The 18,018-nt window shown below is 44.4% G+C and overlaps 1 protein-coding gene across 2 annotated transcripts in view; it reads left to right on the top strand.

Moving 5' to 3' along the window:
* Positions 1-18,018, top strand: part of LOC147883042 (putative methyltransferase At2g41040, chloroplastic) — a 130,539-nt gene that overhangs the window by 84,574 nt on the left and 27,947 nt on the right. For both annotated transcript variants that reach the window (XM_087399389.1, XM_087399388.1), the window contains 3 exons: positions 532-613; positions 4,230-4,423; positions 12,706-12,817. In XM_087399389.1, the coding sequence (XP_087255515.1) occupies positions 532-613; positions 4,230-4,423; positions 12,706-12,817 (388 nt within the window). The remainder of the gene's footprint in view (positions 1-531; positions 614-4,229; positions 4,424-12,705; positions 12,818-18,018) is intronic.

The raw sequence follows: 18,018 nt of genomic DNA, 5'->3' as shown, positions 1-18,018 counted from the left end.
GCAACCATGGTACTTTAGGTACTGCACGGAACACGTGAGATGTTTCCAGGGTACTTTCAGCCATATCTTTGAGGGGGGATTTGTAAGAGATTACAAAGATATGGTGTTGTAGGCATAAAGTGAACCCTATGGTTGACCAGTAGTACTTGGGTACTATATATACCAAGTACTTGTATTGTTTCATTTGCATTTCTATTGGAGCTTTCTTGTGTGTGCACTCTTGCTCACTTGTGTCCACAACCTGTCTCCACTTTGTTCCTATAGAGACAGACATTAGTCTGACAAACTTCAAAAAGAATTGTACAGAGTTTATCTATAGACACAGAATTGGCTACTTCTTTCTTGTCTTTCTTTGGCATACTCTCTTGTTCTTAACGTTCTAAAAAATTTGCTGTAATCACTAGGAAAAAGTTTAATAGTGTTATATCGTGTGACCTAACATAGTACTTGTATTATTGTCAGTTGCAATTTAGCAGTGAACATTCTAATTTTGCTGAGAGTCACTTTTGGAATTATTCTCTTTGTGTGCAGAAGTCCGATTGTATCATTTGTGTATGAGAGAGGCTGGAGGCAAAACTTTTCGAGAAGAGGATTTCCCGGGCCTGATGAGGAGGTTTAATCTTCCTAGAACTGTTATAGTCTTGATTATCAAGTTTTTCGCTAATTTCAGGCTTCAGCTCCTGCAGTCTGCTTTTCTCTGCTCTTTCCATATATCAGATTTGCGAACTTTTTAATATCTTATCAGAAGTCAATGATCTGCTATGCTTGTTCACCAAAATGCATTGGTATTCCAGGAAGGGCTTGCTATTTAGGTTTGCTTTGCTCTTTATTTTGCCAAAGTGGTTTTTCCTTGAATACAAGGATGTATGTGTGTATGTATATGTATGCACAAACTTTTTTTTTAGTGAAATCTATTTATACTTATACTACAAAACGTAGTCCCCAGAGAGGGAACATAAAACTACAACACAAAAAGATGGCATTACAAGACAAGTATGCAGGATAGTCCATATCACAAGCATGCAGACAGTCGAAGAATGATTTCTGCAGAGACTCCCGGAAGAAATGAAACTGGGCTAGGAGGGATCACCGAAGACTGTATGGCTTTTGTCAGCCCATAGAGTTTAAAGTGTCCAATAGCAAACCCAGTTGGAAAAAAGCTCATATCTCTGTCTAACAGGTTGGAGCCCAAATAACCAGAAGAGCTTGCCAAAAGAAGCACTAGGAAAACACACCTGTAGGAAACTGCTGCCAAAAAAATAAAAGTCACAAACAATGCTAGAAAAGATGAGCCAAGTACTCTCTACGGGCCAAACATCTGTCAAGTGCAAGAGCAATATGTCCACGTGCCAAGGTCTTACCATATGGCAGAACACCAAGCATAACCCGCACCACAAAAACTTGTCGACGAGGGAGTTCGCAGGTCCATAGTTGCAGCAATCTTTTTCGCCACCATGATGCATTAGTTGTCATAGACCTAATGTGATTTGCATAAGCTTAAATCCAAGGGGGCGGCTGCAAAAGTTTCACTACTTGGCAATTGTTATATCATTCGACAATAAGGGATAACAGCTAGAGTCATTTGAATGAAGAGCCCAGTCTTTGAGAAGACAGGGTAGTGAGTGGAAGTCATGAAGCATCTGTGAGAATATCTGCCAAAGGGACCTATAATGCTGTCCCAAGCCAAATTGTCTGACTGCTGCAGGAAAAGATAGCACAGTACTTGTATCACTAAGCACATCTCCCCCAATGTGAATCCCTTTGGACCAAAGAAAATACGATTGTCTAGGCTCCTGAATGGCAAATGGATGCACAAACACCTTTGACCAATGTAAACTCTCTGGACGCAAAGAGTTATCATCAAAAGCATCCCAACCATGCCATTTAAGATGAGAGAGTGTGTGCTTCCAACCAAAAAGCATGCGAGTCACAAAAGGGCATCCCTTAACCTTTCCATCAATATAGACAAAAAGAAAATCCCAATGAGTTGGAGGCCAGTGGCCAAATGCATCAGTAGTCAAATGCGTAATCAAGTGACACCTCATGAAAGTCTATGGCTGGTCAACTTGCATAAACTCAAGCATCATTTTCCCTTTGTGAGACGGAATGTGGATGTAAATATTAAAAATATTTAGTCCCCCATGCATCCTAGGGGAGCAGAGGTGCTCTAAGGAAAGTAAACTCAAGCCTTTATGACAATGTTGCGACTGCTGGAAAGCCTCCAATATATTAGACATGAAACAAGAGAGATCTGCCTGGTAAACATCATTAAAGGCAAAAAGAATTGTATACATGCAACCAAGATCGATTGGACTATGCAGAGTAGGACATGTAACTTCCAATATTCCAACTTCTTTTTCAGGACCCAATCTGCTTGTTGAACATGAGTAATTGTCCACCCCAAAGGATAATCAAGATGACGCACAAGCTGTGTACATGGAAGAATCTCCCAGGCCATAGAACGATATGTCAGTCTTTTGCATACAGTGGTAGAAGCTTAGGTTTTTGAAAGTTCACCTGGAGGCCAGCAGCCACACAATGATAAGGCATTCATGAGCTTGGAAAGATCCTTCTCTATGTTCTTTGGAGCAAAGAAGAGTCATTAGCATATGCTTGTGCTGATGACTTTGTCTTCACTGCCCCCCACACACGCCCGTGCATGTGCACACACGCACACACGGACACAATTAATTTTTATAATCTCTATCATGTAACTGCCTCTGGACACAAGGAGCCCCTGCCTCCCCCACTTTATCCAATCCTCAGCGTGGCTCTTCTAGCCTTGCATTCCCCTATCTTGCTTGCCATTCTCAGCCTACCTCTAATTGGTCCTCATCCACGGGTGTGAAGCCCTCTGTGTAGGCCTTTGGATAGCCACCTTAGTTTCCTTAATCCATTTGTGTGCTCCTCTCACATGCAACTCTAGAAATAGCAATTTGAACTAGACACTTGTTGATACTTCTCTATCACCATTTGGCAGAAGATGTGAACATAGATTTTATAGTAGAACTGCCAAGAACCATGATGAAATATAATAGCCTTACGATAGTGGTGGACAAGTTCCGCAAGATGGCACATATTGTTCAAGGCTGTTGATCTATTCTTCAAAGAAATGGTGAGATGCCATGGATTGCCATTGACGTAATACCTTATAGGGATACTCATTTTCTTACTTGGTTTCTAAAACCATTATACTGATTCTTTTGCTTGTTGGTAACTCTATCTTGTAAACCTATGGGCCGATCTTCTTTAGGATCTCCACAAACTCCAATATTTCTCCACTTTAGGGGGTCTTTTTTTGCTAATGTTACCCAGACAAATCGCCCTCTTCAAACTACTTGACCCTTCTCTTTTGTCAACATTCTTCTTGTCATATCCATTCCCTACAAATGATGTGGTGGCAAGCTTCTTGGACTTCAGGCTTGTCTAGAGTAGATGGACATACCACTAGCTGTGGGCCCTCATTGATGGGACAAAGGTGATCACTGCCATTCAATTAGCTTAGCAGATCTACCATTTGCCAAGCCTTGGGAAGTTAGTGTTAATGTTGCTCTGCAAGGGCGTCTTCATTCAAGACAAGGCCGAGTCAGTAGCAGTACGGAGGCCTACAAACAACATCATGGCACTAGGCATTGTCTGAAGCTACTTAAGGGCTTGGTGATCTGTCTTAACCGTTTTTTTTTTTCAAATAAAGGAACCTTCTATTAATGCTTGAAAGATTTCATACAAGAGATGGAGCAGGTTCGTCTATCTAAGTGTCAAATGCAAATGGCTTGCTATTGAAAAGTTGGTAGAGCCTGTTTCAAAGCAGAGGACTTCTCTCTAGCATGCATTTGCCTTCCTAAATCCTCATGAATGGCAGTAAACTTACCTAAGAAGCACTCGACTAGTTCCCACTCCTCAAAGTCTGAAGGAAATACATCTGCTATGCACAAGTGCTGTTTCAAAATACAATTTTCAAACTGACTCATTACACTGGTGCTATTTCAAAATACAATTTCAAATCAATAATGGTTACACCTTGATGCCTTTAAATGGAAAGGACAATTAAGGAAAAAGTGAATCTAGATGTTGTCATATTTTCAAGTAGAGTTTTGGCAAAGCAAGCCATTTTCATCAATGCAAGCAGACTGTTGTAATGAATTGTAGGGTTTGTCTTTATGGTATATACTAAAACGTATGTGAACGTGTATCTTTTCTGATGAGAATGAAATGGTGGAATGATGCAGCTGAATCTCGCTCAAGAATTTCTCAAGTCAACCACAGGCGGAGTGTTATTAGATGTCAGCTGTGGCAGTGGACTTTTCTCACGTCGTTTTGCAAAATCCGAGGCTTATTCTGCTGTAATTGCATCAGATTTCTCTGAAAATATGCTTCGACAATGTTATGAATTCATAAAACAGGATCGGTCTCTTGAGAAGGCGTATGCCTCTTCCTTTGATCCTTACAACTTTTTTCTTTTGTGGAAACAAATTGGTCCGTACAAACGTTTTTGTGTGGCAATACATTACTATTAATCCTTCACAGATGAAAACCTTTATTGCTTTATCCTAATCGTTCTTGTTTTATGCAGAATAGGGATATAATATCTTATAATTTTATAACATGCTCATTTGCGTATAAAGATTTTGAGTAACATAGCCAAATTCTTTTGTGGCAATACAATCCTGTTATCAAGAATTCAAATTTCCCCCTTTTGAAGTAGAAGATTCAATTCATAGGGGGAAACAAAGAACTGCACGGATTGCACCACCTGATGGAGCCTAGATTGAATTAAAAAATAATGAAGCTCCTTTTGTGAATTGCTGTTGAATTAGCTGAATTGATGAGTAAACACTTTACGGGGGATTTGCTACTGATGTTACTGCCTTTGTGGCTTTACAGTGGATCTACCTGTACATACCCAAGGCCGTTCTGGAGGATATCTTAGTATTTCCTTTGATCATTCCAAATGCTGCTCTGCTCCAACTTCTCCGTCTGACTCTTCTTTCTTCTCCCTCTGCTCCAAGTTCTCCCTCTGGCTCTTTTTTCTTTCTTATGAACTCCTTTGATCTTCTTCTCTCCACTGGAATCCTCAATCAATAAACCTGCTCTTTTGTAAGATCAGTCCCTATGTTGCTTAGAGTTCCTCATTGCAGCTATCCTTACAGTCTCCTCAAACAAGAGAGAATCTCTCCCAAATCAGCAAGTACCTTGTCCAAAAGGACCTGAAAAATTTTTCCCTAATTCATGGGCAACTCAACCTATAGTTCTCTCGGCTAGCATCCAATCCTGCTGTCTTGGAAGAATCTAGACATAGCTCTATCCTATGAATGCCATGAAGAAGCTTGTGAGGAGGAAAAAAAAAAAATCAACCAATAATCTCTTGGTCTAGTTTCTTTTTCCTAGCATTGACCAAGTTCATAGAAGCAAGGGACCAACAGATGAAAACCTTCATTGCTATATGCAGTCTTTTTGTTTTTGTGTAGGTAGGAGACTACCCATTCATAATTATTTGTACTCATTACCAAAAAAAAAGAGAGAAAATAACTCATCACATATAGAATTATATTACTATATGGATTTCTTATCCAGATAGTTATCCATATAAAACAGCCTGGCTCGAAAAGAAAGGTTGCCATACTTTCACACCCAAAGAGACTTGGACATAAGCATACTAGCACTCTCATTGAGGGCTATCATTGAGGAGGCGAAGTTGAGGCACTAGAAAGTCTACACTTGCTTCGTAGAATTTCGTAAGGCATTTGATACTATCCCACATTCCCGCTTGATCAAGAGGTTACAGGAGTTGCAGCTCCTAGAAATCATGATTTGGGGGGTTATGAGTCTATATGAGTCTGCCAGAGGGAGAGCACATGCCCCGAGAGGTCTATCAGATTGGGTTGAGAGCACTATCGGAGTGAAACAAGGCTGCCCCCTCTCACCGACTCTCTTGGGGCTCTATGTCGATGAGATTACATCTTTGTAGATCGTCTAGGTGGAGAGGATTCACTTCTGACTAACCTGATGGTGCAAACAGTGCCATAAGATGACATAGTCTTCATATCATCCTTAGTAGAGGGATTGTAGAAACATCTAGAGGCTTTGGAGATGTTATGCAGAGAGAGAGATTTGACAGTTAACCTTGGAAAGACCAAGGTTATTATCTTCAACACCACGCAAGCGTGTCCCGTTGCCATAGCTTCATGTATCGAGATGAGCCAGTGGAGAGAGTGCAATCTTACACATATTTGGGAGTGTTGTTCACCGAGCCAGGTTTCACGATGACCCATGTAGCTACTACACGACTCACATGAGGGTGGGGTGCTCTGGCCCGACTAGAGAGGCAGTGCTTCCAAACACACGTCGAGGACCCATCCGACGAGGAGTTGGCTTTTTGACACCCTAGTGAGACTGATTGCCACATATGCAACACCTTTCTAGGGGATTGACATTTCAGCGACAAAGTGGAAGCGCCATGACTCCTCTCTAGGTTGATGCCATCTTTCAGACAGTGACATTCCTCCACAAAGTCTTGGCCTTACCCTAGTGGAGATTACCGAGGCTAGCATTGGAGTCTTTCAGGCGGCGACTGGCAGAGAATGGTGTTGATACAACATGGTATGCATGGGTATTAACATGGTTTGCTAGTCACAGCATTCAAATGGATAGACTACCCCCCTCCTTTCAATACACCATGGATGCACCACCGGAGATGATCCCACGAGATGAGATCAACCGTACCATACAGTTGGCTCCAGCTTCATACGTCTAGGGCTTGGGGGGAGAGGAGTACCCCAGTAAGATCCACTTCTACCATGACCACCTCTTGTAGGTCTTGGAGTATGGTCTCGTCAGCAGACCTCAGTATCTCGAGAATAGGAGAGTTTCACATGCATTGAGGATTGCCATTGGACAGTTGCGAGTCTCGTCACATCAGCTGAGGATTGAGGTAGGGAGAGCTGCATGCATACCCAGAGAGCAGAGGATTTGTAGACTATGCGTGATGGGGGAGGTCGAGACAGAGGAGCACTTTCTTTGTGTTTGCCCAGTCTACTATTTAATCCGAGGGCGATATCACTGCCTCGTTCAGGAGGGGCATGGCTTTGGTCCGCTTACACGGCTGATCCGTTTTCCCGACCAGGTTTGTGTTGGGCTCTAACTGATTTAGATGAGAGCAGCAAGAGGTGATGCCACAAGTCACCGAGATCAACCGAGCACAGACACGTGTTACATACTTCTATGCATGTGAGTCAGCTACTGGGGAGGCTGAGGGAGAGGAGCTTAATGAGATGAGAGCATCATGGATTAGTAGTGACAATCATCGCCACAATGCTGCCAGACGAGAGGCACACACTCCACATGCGGCACAGAGAGTGACCAAAGCACGCACGATCGAGGTCCATTCTATTCTATTTCAGCCCTCCTCAGAGGAGACCGCCAAAGATGAGGCGTCATCCTTGACATAGGCCATCAGATACAAAGATCGAGGAGACCACGCCCTCCGTCGTCTCGAGAGATAGCTTGATAGACACAGATACGAGAGCTGCTCACATCCCATCAAAGAGCCACCAGGGTCTTGGATATATGGAGCCTGGGCATGAACTAGGAGCGTTATCCTCTGAGCACCTAATACTATTTTGCTGTTTTGCTATTTTGCTCACTAGTTTAGCACTTTAGCTTTCAGCAAGGGCCTTAGTGAGACCTTTGCTTCAGCCCATAGCGGCTTGTATGAGCTACTTTTGATTTTGTACTTTGTCTCATAGGCCCACAAGGCCTTTTGCAGACGTTAATACATCCTTCTTTCTTTCTTTCTCTAGACCATTGGTCACGAAGGACTTGCAAGCACACACATGCCCCCCTCCTTCCTCCCAAATAACAACAACACACACATGGTGTGCTGAATGTGCAATTAAATCTGTTCTACGGTAGATCTGATAGATCAGATTCATTATAGTAAAATCTGTTTCTGCCTCCCAACTTGTTGTATGCACACACGCACGTCTATGCAGACACACGTGCAAGCGCCTAGACGCATGCCCCCCCAACTCACTCAAACAACCCGCCAACCTTGAAACATGCACCTAGGTACGGGGGAGCTAAGGTCAATGTATTATCGAAGACCAATCTCTCAGCTCCAAGTGTGCAAAACCACCAATCATTAGTAAGGATCCATATTGGAGAGCTGGCCAGCTCTCCAACCAGCCATAGATCCAGTATAGAGAATCTCCCTCTGAGCTTGAGGTTAGCCAAGCATTGAGCTACATCTTTGGCCACGACCCCTATGTCCCATACCATAGGAGTTCAGAGATCCAAGTGCTCGACTAGACTTAGGTATAGGCTTGATCTCCTTCTTGAACTCTGAGGCATAGTTTCTCACCTTGAAGAAACGCTCAACAATGTTTTTGGTTTAAAATTTTGTGCGAAACCCTAAAAATGAGGCAGTATTATGCGAAAGGGCAAGACCTTGACCCTTTTTTTTAAAAAAGAAAATGATCGTAAATTGATTTTTATTAAGTGCATGTCAGTGTGTGTGTGTGTGGGGGGGGAGAGAGAGAGAGAGAGCTAGAAGCCTTGAAAAGCAGAGCATGACCGAGAAATGTAACACATGATGCGTCGAGTCCATGTCATCAATTGTGAACCTAGGGTACCAAGGGATGAAGCAAACAATGTGCGGGCCAAGGAAAATGGGGCTCTATTGCACTTGGGCGAGGGTGGTCTCGGGGGAACTTTACTGAAGAAGAAAAACTCTCCTGTGGATGATGACCTTCCGGATATGGTCACCATCTAATGCTAAGCTCTCCTGAATCCAATCCTGCACTTCACTCTTCATGGGTATGAGTCCAACTATCCTACCCACCAAAGTGTTGTCCTGAAGTGACTGTACCGCATTCTTCACCTGTTGGTCGTCCTTTGGAGAAAGTAGAACCTTAGCGTCTAGGCTAGTTGAGGGAGCTGCCATGTGAGCCCCTCTTGCCAGACCAAGGTCACCACTAGGATTTTTCCTTCAAAGATATACAAATAAGAACCATTGCGCTTGCAAAAAAGGAAGCGGGGACAGAAAAAAGGAAAAGAAAGGGCTAAAGAGCTTGGTCCATACAATGGGCCAGCCAAAGGCTCGGGCAAGAGAGAACTGCTCAAGGCTCCAACAAGGCTGACTAGCTTGCTGAGAATAGACGAGGAAAATGCCAGTAGAGCCAAAAAGGGATCTGCTGCAATGCAAAGAAGACTCGGGCCTTTAAATACTGCTCAGCTGAGCAAAAAAAAACCACAACCAAGTCCAATAGGAGCTCAGTCAGCGGGGGCTGCTCAAAGTGAAGAGAGCAGCAAGTTGCGCCAAGAACACCCAGGTTCAAACTCGAAGCAGACGAAAGCAGTTTCGAAGCTAGTCGTGATAGCAGGGCGGCTAGAGTAGAGCTTCAGAGGTAGGCATCATCAATTGGAATCTTCAAGGGTGCAAGCGCAAATTGAAGGGCGGCCACTAGAAGGCAATGGTGTGGCAAAAAAACAGGCATGAACGATTAGGAAGGAGCACGTTTTGGTATTAGGAATGCTAGCGCTACTATGAGCTTATCAAAGTTGTTAGAGGCAATCAAAGACAATCAACATAACTACTTCTACTCAGAGTTTGCGATATTTGAGGACACGTGTGAAGACCTTCCTTTGTTCTAAGATGCATTTGGATACCGTTTGTCTCCTTTATTGAAAGGTTGTCCGCTTGTTTAATTTGTGTATTCAAATCTCACTTAATTAATGTAAATGCTAACCTTATATAAAAATTTACTTAAGGTATTCATTGTCTAAGCCTAGTGCATATAGGTGTCTAGACCCCTTGAGGTTTAATGGGATATGTTTACCATACCACATAGGCATACCTGTAAGGGACCAAGCTCTGCACACCAGAATGCATTTCTACATAGGAAAGAGATACAATTGACAAATTGCATTGACATGCCTTATAGGCTAATCGAAATGCCTACAAACTTTAGCCTAAAAAGAGTCTAGAGGTAGGACAAGATGGAATTAAATGTTTGGATCAATATGTATTGGGAGACAAAATTACCAAAGTCTCGGACAAGACACTTGAGTATCCTGTCTAGCTTTCATGTAATGTGCTCAAGTCATAGCGGGAATTGTGACATGTTGCTTCTTCTAATGTGCAAATCAGGGTAACTTAGGATGGCTTCCTCGGCAATGTTATCTTTCTTTCAAGGTCTCTTTTATGAGAAATTGAAGGCTAATTGGGTTGTCATCATTTGAATGCTCCCCCTCATGCAACGGAGGGGAATATTTTAAAAAGATTATGAAAATGCATATAAAAGAAAAATGTCTAAGCATTTATGATATTTTTCTTAAAACAAAGCACACTTAATTTGGCGCTCTTTCAAATATATACTCAAGTTCCTTTTAATTATAGTATTTAAAAAATACAATTATTATACCTTATAAAAATGGGTTTGGTTATGGTCCAAAAAAAGGACTTCTATTAAATATGAAAAATAACCCAAGAGTAGATGCTCATGGTAGAAATACATCATGCATAGCATGAGAAACAAAATACCCTAAGTGGGCAAACAACCTGCTCATCAAGAAGAGCTAGAAAGCACCAATGTTGAGGCTGGAAATGCCATCTCAACCTTGTGTGGACTCCTTTGTGTATCTAGATCTCCACATGTACCCTACTAAAAAGCTTGCTAGAACCTCCCAAAAAGTGTCCAACAAGGCATGTGCAGGTTTGTGTAAGCAGAGTGCGCAACACATCCAAAGAGCATGACTCAACCAAATGTCATTGAACCAAAATAGCACAAGAAGAGTCGTACCTCTCATAAAAGACTTGAGGCCTCGAAAGAGAGAGCCAAAGCCATTGAGTCCCAAGTCATGAAGAAGGGGGAGGAAACATAAATACTCAAGAGACTAGCAATCCCCTTCTAGACAAACATTGCATGTCTGCAATCCCATAATCAATGCTGAATGGACTCTTTAGCAGAGCGGCCATGAGGGCAAGTAGAGTTTGAACCAAACTCGGACCTCCACAGGTTTACTGCAATCCCTCCATGAATAGAAAGCCAAAAGAAAAGAGTGAATTTCTATTCGTGAGGGTCTGCAAGTCTCCCATTGAGGCCCGAAGCTGAGCTAAAGCCTCTTGGCATTTCTAACCGTGTATCGAAAGAATGGGAGGCTCTTCTCACGGTTCCCTGCATCAATCTGTTTCCACTCCCCGGGATCCCATTGCAAATACTTTAAGGTTTATGGAAATGCCTCCATAGAGCCAAATCCTCCATGAACCCAAGGAAATGTGATCTTGGTTGGGGTCTAGATACCAACTCAAGGCAAAAAACATTGCTCCACATGATCCAAAACCCGTGCCATTTGTTGAAACCAACCAAGGGTAGGGATGCATCAATCTACTGAATTCTCCTTTGAGGTGACGTACTAAGTGAAGCTTACGATCATTCGGAAGGTCTTCCTTCCATGAATCCACAGAGGAAGCGAGTCCTCTCTCTCACTTAGACCACTGCATGTAACGAGAAGTACCAAGAGGTCTTCCATGATCATCAAGTATACTGTCATTCCACATGACCGATTGCCTATCAATCTTTTGTAGGAAAGAGGGGGGAACTCTCTAGAGATTACTCATGAAGCTACCCTAAGCTTTCAAGATGGCAGCCATAAGAGGGGAGGAAGGGATCCTTAGATGCGCTGATGTTAAAATCCACCTGGTATTGTCCATCGAATCCCCACCCATGGAAGGAGGACACGACCGTATTCAATGAGTGGAGAAATATTTCCAAGGCTCCTGTCTTGGCAAAAGCCCCGACCACAAATTTGCAAAGCAAGGCCTTGCACTGCAAATTTGGATCAATGATATTGGAGCTGTTGAATATATATACACTACATTGGAATTCCGTAAGGTTCTTTTGGGATCTAGAGACTTTGTCTCTTATGTTTTGATCTGGGTTTGAAAAATGTGTCTTTTTGAAAATTCGTTTCATGCACTTAATAAAGTATTGTGCTTTGTATACAAGTTTCCTTATCTAGCCATTAGTACTTTTGGGACATGCATAGATAGTTTTCATTCTTTTATCCACTTCACAATTTTCCATTCCTTTGCTTTGTAAATTGCATTGCATTTTTACTACCATTAGCACACTAGAAAGTGTAAGTGCTTTGTCTCGTTTCATTCCATGTTGCAGTAGTTGACAGTGAAGTACAAGCAAAAAGTGAAGTTTTGATACTAAAGGTGAAGTCCATTGACCTTTGTAATAAAGGTTCCGTATATATGCTACATTATCTACTGCCATGGATTCCATGGATTCCATTCAATTGATTGATTGTATGATCGATTAATTACATGTACCAAAAGTTGGCCTGATAGGTCTACTACTTTTCTTGGCCACAATATTTTCAACTATCTGAAGAAAGTGAATGAAACGAGAAACTAGATTGTGCATACCATCTAGTTTAGCAATGATACCATTTGCTCATTATTTCATGTTTCTTCTATCTTCCAATTCTTCACTAGACTTTTATAGTATATTTCAGCAGAAAGGGAAATGTTAAACGTGGATTTTGCTCCTCATGAATATCCTCATTGCTCAACGCTGGAAAATATGTAACGTGGTCACTACTAGTTACTACTCAGATATTGTTTCTTCTATTTCATGTCTTGTTGTGTCTAAACTCTCATTAACTCACTTATATCAGTTAAATACTGTATTATTGCAGAAGCTTGGCATTGGTGAGAGCAGATGTGGCAAGGCTCCCCTTTGCAACAGGAAGTGTTGATGCTGTACATGCGGGTGCCGCCCTTCACTGTTGGCCTTATCCTTCAGCTGGGGTAAATATGTGCAATGAATAATAGATGAGCATAGGAAAAGAAATTTGATTTTTGGAATTACTTATTCTGGAATGTAGCTCTTAGTGGATGAAATCATATATTGGATCTCCACCGGTCTTTTTAGGATTTAAAATAGGAAATCAAAGCTGTTGAGACCATGTGTAAAGGCTGGTTAAATTATGAGCTGTCCACTCAAGCAATGTGAAGCTAACAGGTGGCGAAGCAATGCGAAACTAACAGGTGGCGATGGTGAATCTTTGCAAGCAAAACTAGAATCTACAAATTTGGAGGTTCTAGTCTTGATGGTCATGTATCTCCTTTTGTTGAGTGCCAACGAAGTTTCATTTAAATATGAATCTAGTAGCATTGAGTGGAGGCCAAAGCAGGGTTAGTCCTAGCGAGCTGAAGATGAAACCTCTTGATATGTCTCTCATTCAGTAAAGTCAAGAGAACGATGATGCCTATGATGTCATATGACAACAAGATATGCTATGATTATGATGCTAGACACATTCGATGGTTCAAGCTCGTGTACCATGAGTACTTGCTGCTGCAAAGGGTACACATACACTTGCCATGACCCCAGGATTACAGCAAGCTCCAACACCGGTTTAGAATTATCAGCATCGAGCACAAGGATCGCGTAGAGGATCACATGCAGAAGCATCGTCATACTGACAACGTTGAGGTAGAGATGAGATACAGCTGGAGCAGCCCATAGGGCAGGAGCAACCCACGGAGTAGGGTAACGTGTAGATGGCAGAGACAGCCGTTACAGACACGGAGTCGTCAAATCAGATGCGAGCAAAAGGAGTGGTTCAAGGATCATCTTCCTCTTCAGAGGACACATCATCTGCTGATCTTAGTGACGAGGTAGAGGGTATTACCGCAGACCTTGGAGTGGGCGCTGTTCGTACGTCCGTACAAACCTAGGTTGCAAATTTCGTATAGGTTAGGTGGACGTACCTCCGTGCAGTTCTGCTCGCAGTTCCGTACAGATTTCAGGAAGACCACGTATGCAGCTCCGTACACGTTTGTTGTTTCTGTACTTCTCCGTACAGTCCTGTGTCTGTACGCTCAGCTTCCGGTTTCCTGGCTGTTCATCCCTTTGTTTACTCCTCCCTCCCTCCCTTTTTTCCTGGCAGTCTATACCCTTTCTGTGACCTCTTGCAATGATACCTTCTCTTGTCCAGTCTTTTCACTCCATCTTCCTTCGTTGCTCTATACATATTTCCCTTTCTTTACCTTTCCTCTTTCTTCGAAAAATGGCAGATTGTCCATATGCCTTTAAGACTTTTCAAAAAGAAAGATCAGTCCAAAGCAAGAAGCAAAAGCAGGTCATGGGTCAGGATGACCCCTTTCATGCCTTTGCAGAGGCTCAACTTGTATACAAGGTGATGCATGCCTACTACTGCAAATGTGGGTAACTGGTTGACTAGAACCCTGGGCAGTTGCTATGTCAAAAAAGTATGCAACAAGGGGCTTTTTTGAAGTGATCATGGCAGATGAAGAGCACATGCAGATTTTATTGGAGCACTCCCCTCTTTTTTATGGGCAACAAATGGTTCATGTGCTGCCTTGGTCTCCTACCAGAGATTATCAGGCGTTGATCCGACACAGATGCCTTGTCTGGGTGGAAGTTGTGGATTTCCCTTAATGTCTGGCTTCTCTTTTGCCAAAAATTGCAGCCTCTCTTGGCAAAGTGTTTGGTCCACCACGGCCTAATGGCAATTCAAGTAGATTTTGGTTTTTGTGGGACACATATAATCCCACCCCAGACTCTTATTCGGTTACAGTGAATAATATTTCGATAGGCAGTGCCTTCTATAAGATGAAATGGGGTCTCTTTGCAGGTGCTTGCTTTGAATGCAAGAAGTTCGGACATATGGCTTCGCAATGCCCTCCACATATTTCCAAAATGCCATTGGAGGTTGATTTGTCACCGCCTCTGAGCAAGACTTCTACTGCCTCCTCTTTGATGAAGACTAAGAGGGTGAAACAGTTCTTTGCTGTCCAGGATAAAGGGAAAGCACCGGTTGCTTCGAATGGTGATGTTCCTCCTTCTGTGCCTTCAGCCTCTCATCCTCAGGCGAAGGAAAAAACTTTGAATGATGCTTGGCAAACCCCAAGAAAATTTCCTCACCTAGGAGACCTTTGCCCTCATGGACTTGGAATGGTGCTTCCTCTCAGGGCAAAACACTGGCTGAAAATTCTGGTATTGGTTTGACTTGGGCTGAGGTGATTGCCAATCGTACCCTCTTTCGAGAAGAGGAAGTTGCTGCCTTGTTGTCTTCTCCTCAGGCTGAATTTTCTTCTCAGGGCCGAGGCCCGGATACTGAGGTGGAAATGCAGACATAGAAGGCATTTTTGCTGTTGTACATACCTGTCCTATATCTGTAAATATGCTTGATCATCTCAAATGTGTCACTTTGAATGTACAGTGTTTGTGTGATGGTCAAAAATGGAAACTGGTCTGGCTGTATATACGCTAATTGCAGCCTGATATAGTGGCTTTACAAGAGCATAATCAGCATATGTATGCGGGCAAATCTGGACATTTAGCTGGTTATGACATTTTCTATGTTGGAGAGCACTCTTTCTCTGGGGTAGCCTTTTTGATTAAGCATGATCTTCACCCTATTGTGGCCTTCAATGTTCACCATGGTCGATGGATGATCATACAATGCCTTGTTCAAGGCGACATCTTTGAATTCGCATCAGTATATGCTCTTCAATCTTTTGGGAATCGAGCTTTGATTTGGGATGCTATGCTTAAATATCCATGGCGGCATTATTTTTTTTTGCGCAAAAAGTAGTGCTAGTTATATTACTTGAAAGCGAGAGTACAAGAAGGCCTAAAGGCCAGCGGGCTGCAATCACAAAACGGATTCAGCCCGAGGAGTCAAAATGCTAAATACAAGCCTCTCAGGGCATAATCATCGAAGAGTGGGCAAACAGCCACGGTGGAGGGGCGTAATGCCACTGAAGACTCTGAGTAGAGTGCTGGAAGAACAACTCCCGGTGGTCCCAGTCGCGAAGGAAGCGTCGTCTCTTTTTCTTCCCCGCCCGGGACTCCCCCTGAATCTGATCCCACTGACCCTTGAGCGTGTGAACGATCGTGCTCCAAATGTCTACTAGGGTCTGGGTAGCAGAAGAAGTATGAGCTCCTACAGTCTGTGCGCATCTGGAAGTCTAGATATGCCAGCCTGCAATGCTCCCTATGATCTCCCAAACTGGGTGCCGAGGCATCGCTCCTGCATCTGTCTCTGTCAGATGCCAAGGGAAGCTGTCCATGTATGCCCAGGTGGCCTGCGTGACGGGATCTTGTCTAGAGAACTCATAAGCCAAGTGATGTCCCATCTCAGTGCTGCACCAGCAAACGGCTCCCCAAGTGATCGGTCCTAGCTCGGGTGCAGCCCTCGCTAAGATCCCCATGACTCCCTTCCAAACCGTCTGCGCATGCGAGCAGCTCCAAAGGCAGTGCTTCAGGGACGACGACTCCTGAAAACACATCTGGCAATGCCCCTCCTGCCCCATCTGCCTCAGCCAGCTGTCAACTGGTAGCCCCTTGTGTGCCACCATCCAAAGGAAGTAGGAGATCTTCCTCGGCCGCCAGCTAGCCCAAAGAGTTTTCCAGAAAGTGCGAAGAAAGACCAAAGATATCCCCTGGGCATACCAACTATGTGCCTGTGTGGGTAGCCCGTGCTGGAGAGCCCCAAGAGCACGCCTACCCGTGCGCGCACTGTAAGAGAAGAAGGGGGTAGGGTTCTCTGAGGTCTCCGATGGTGGCCAACGCCACTCCCCTGGGTCCCACTCCACTTCTGTCAAGGAACGGCCCTCCCATATCCAGAGTCTCCAATCCTGGTCCTGCATAATCAGGGGGTCTATATGCCACGTCTTCCCTTGCAGCCCTACAATGCGAAGGCGCTGCCAGGGAAGCTGGGGGTCGATCACGGCCTCTCTGCTCTGTAGGCGGCTATCATCGGTGACAGAGAAGAAGTGTACCGAGGAGTCCGAGAAAAGGCCTGCAACCACCAAAGGAATGCCTCGTGGAGTGAACTGTCCTAGCCACCTCTCATCTCCCGAGAAGAGCTGTCCGGTGACTATGGGAATCCTCCAACCTACAGGAATGGCAGCATCAATCTTCGCTCGCCGAGCCTGGATCCCACGTGCCGTACCTACTGCTACTGCTAGCTCGCCTGGGCTCAGCTGGCTGTAAACGTCCCTCTGAACCCGGAGCGAGCGCGCGGGCCCACGCGCTCAGAGCGCCCGGGCCCACGTGCCCAGAGCGCCCAAGGGATATGGGATCTCTCTCCAAGCTGGCGACCTGTAACATGTCACCTGGCTGCTCCAGATCAGGGGTTGTCTGTCTATCTCCTCTCGGTAGCTAGGGGGAACCTGGGAGAGGCTGTGTCGCAACTTCCTCCAGACTGAGACGAGGCTATGGAGGAAGGGGGAACGGGGCTGAGTCAAAGGGACAAAAGTGAAGATCCATCGGATAGAAGGCTGCCAAACACCCCCTCTCTGGGGGTACACGCGCTGAGACCATGCTGTAGCAAGAGCTTCCACGTCTGCCCTCCTGGGGTCAGACCGTGGATGACTAACTTGCCAAGAAGTGCCTGACTCTGCAGTTTTGGATCTATGATGCCGAGGCCGCCCTCTGTCTGGGGGAGAATGACCGTCTGCCAGGCGACCCTGGCTCTGGTGGTGTCGGAACCGTCTGAACCAGACCATAGGAAGTTCCGCACCAGTCTCCTCAGCTGGGCTACACATGATCTCGAGAAACACCAGCAAGAGGCCACATACCAAGCAGTGGCAAGAAGGACCTGGTTGACCACAAGGGCCCTGCTTGCCAAGGAAAGCCGAGCCGTGCTCCAGAAAGCAAGCTTCTGTCGTATGGAGGCTAGGACCGGCAAGAACTGCTGAGCCGGCGTGATGTCCAGGCCTACCTGGAATCCCAGGTAACGTGTCGTCTGTCCTCTAGGGATCCAGCGAAACCCCAGGAAAATACCCCACTGTGAGCTGGCTCCCGGATCCGTAAGAAAACCAACTGACTTATGCCAGTTGATTTTCGCCCCAGCCGCAAGTCAAAAAATCTCTAGGGACAGTCTCACTCGCTCGAGTGACTCGACATCATCATGCACATATAGGGCTGTGTCGTCTGCATACTCGGAGTCCAGAAGTTCTGCATCATCTCGAAT

This window comes from Dipteris shenzhenensis, chromosome 28 (assembly GCF_047967505.1).
Source record: "Dipteris shenzhenensis isolate YYH24624 ecotype China chromosome 28, Dip_SZ_1.0, whole genome shotgun sequence".
Classification (NCBI taxonomy): domain Eukaryota; kingdom Viridiplantae; phylum Streptophyta; class Polypodiopsida; order Gleicheniales; family Dipteridaceae; genus Dipteris; species Dipteris shenzhenensis.
Note: the sequence above shows the minus strand (reverse complement) of the source record. Positions and strands in the feature narration are given on the sequence as shown.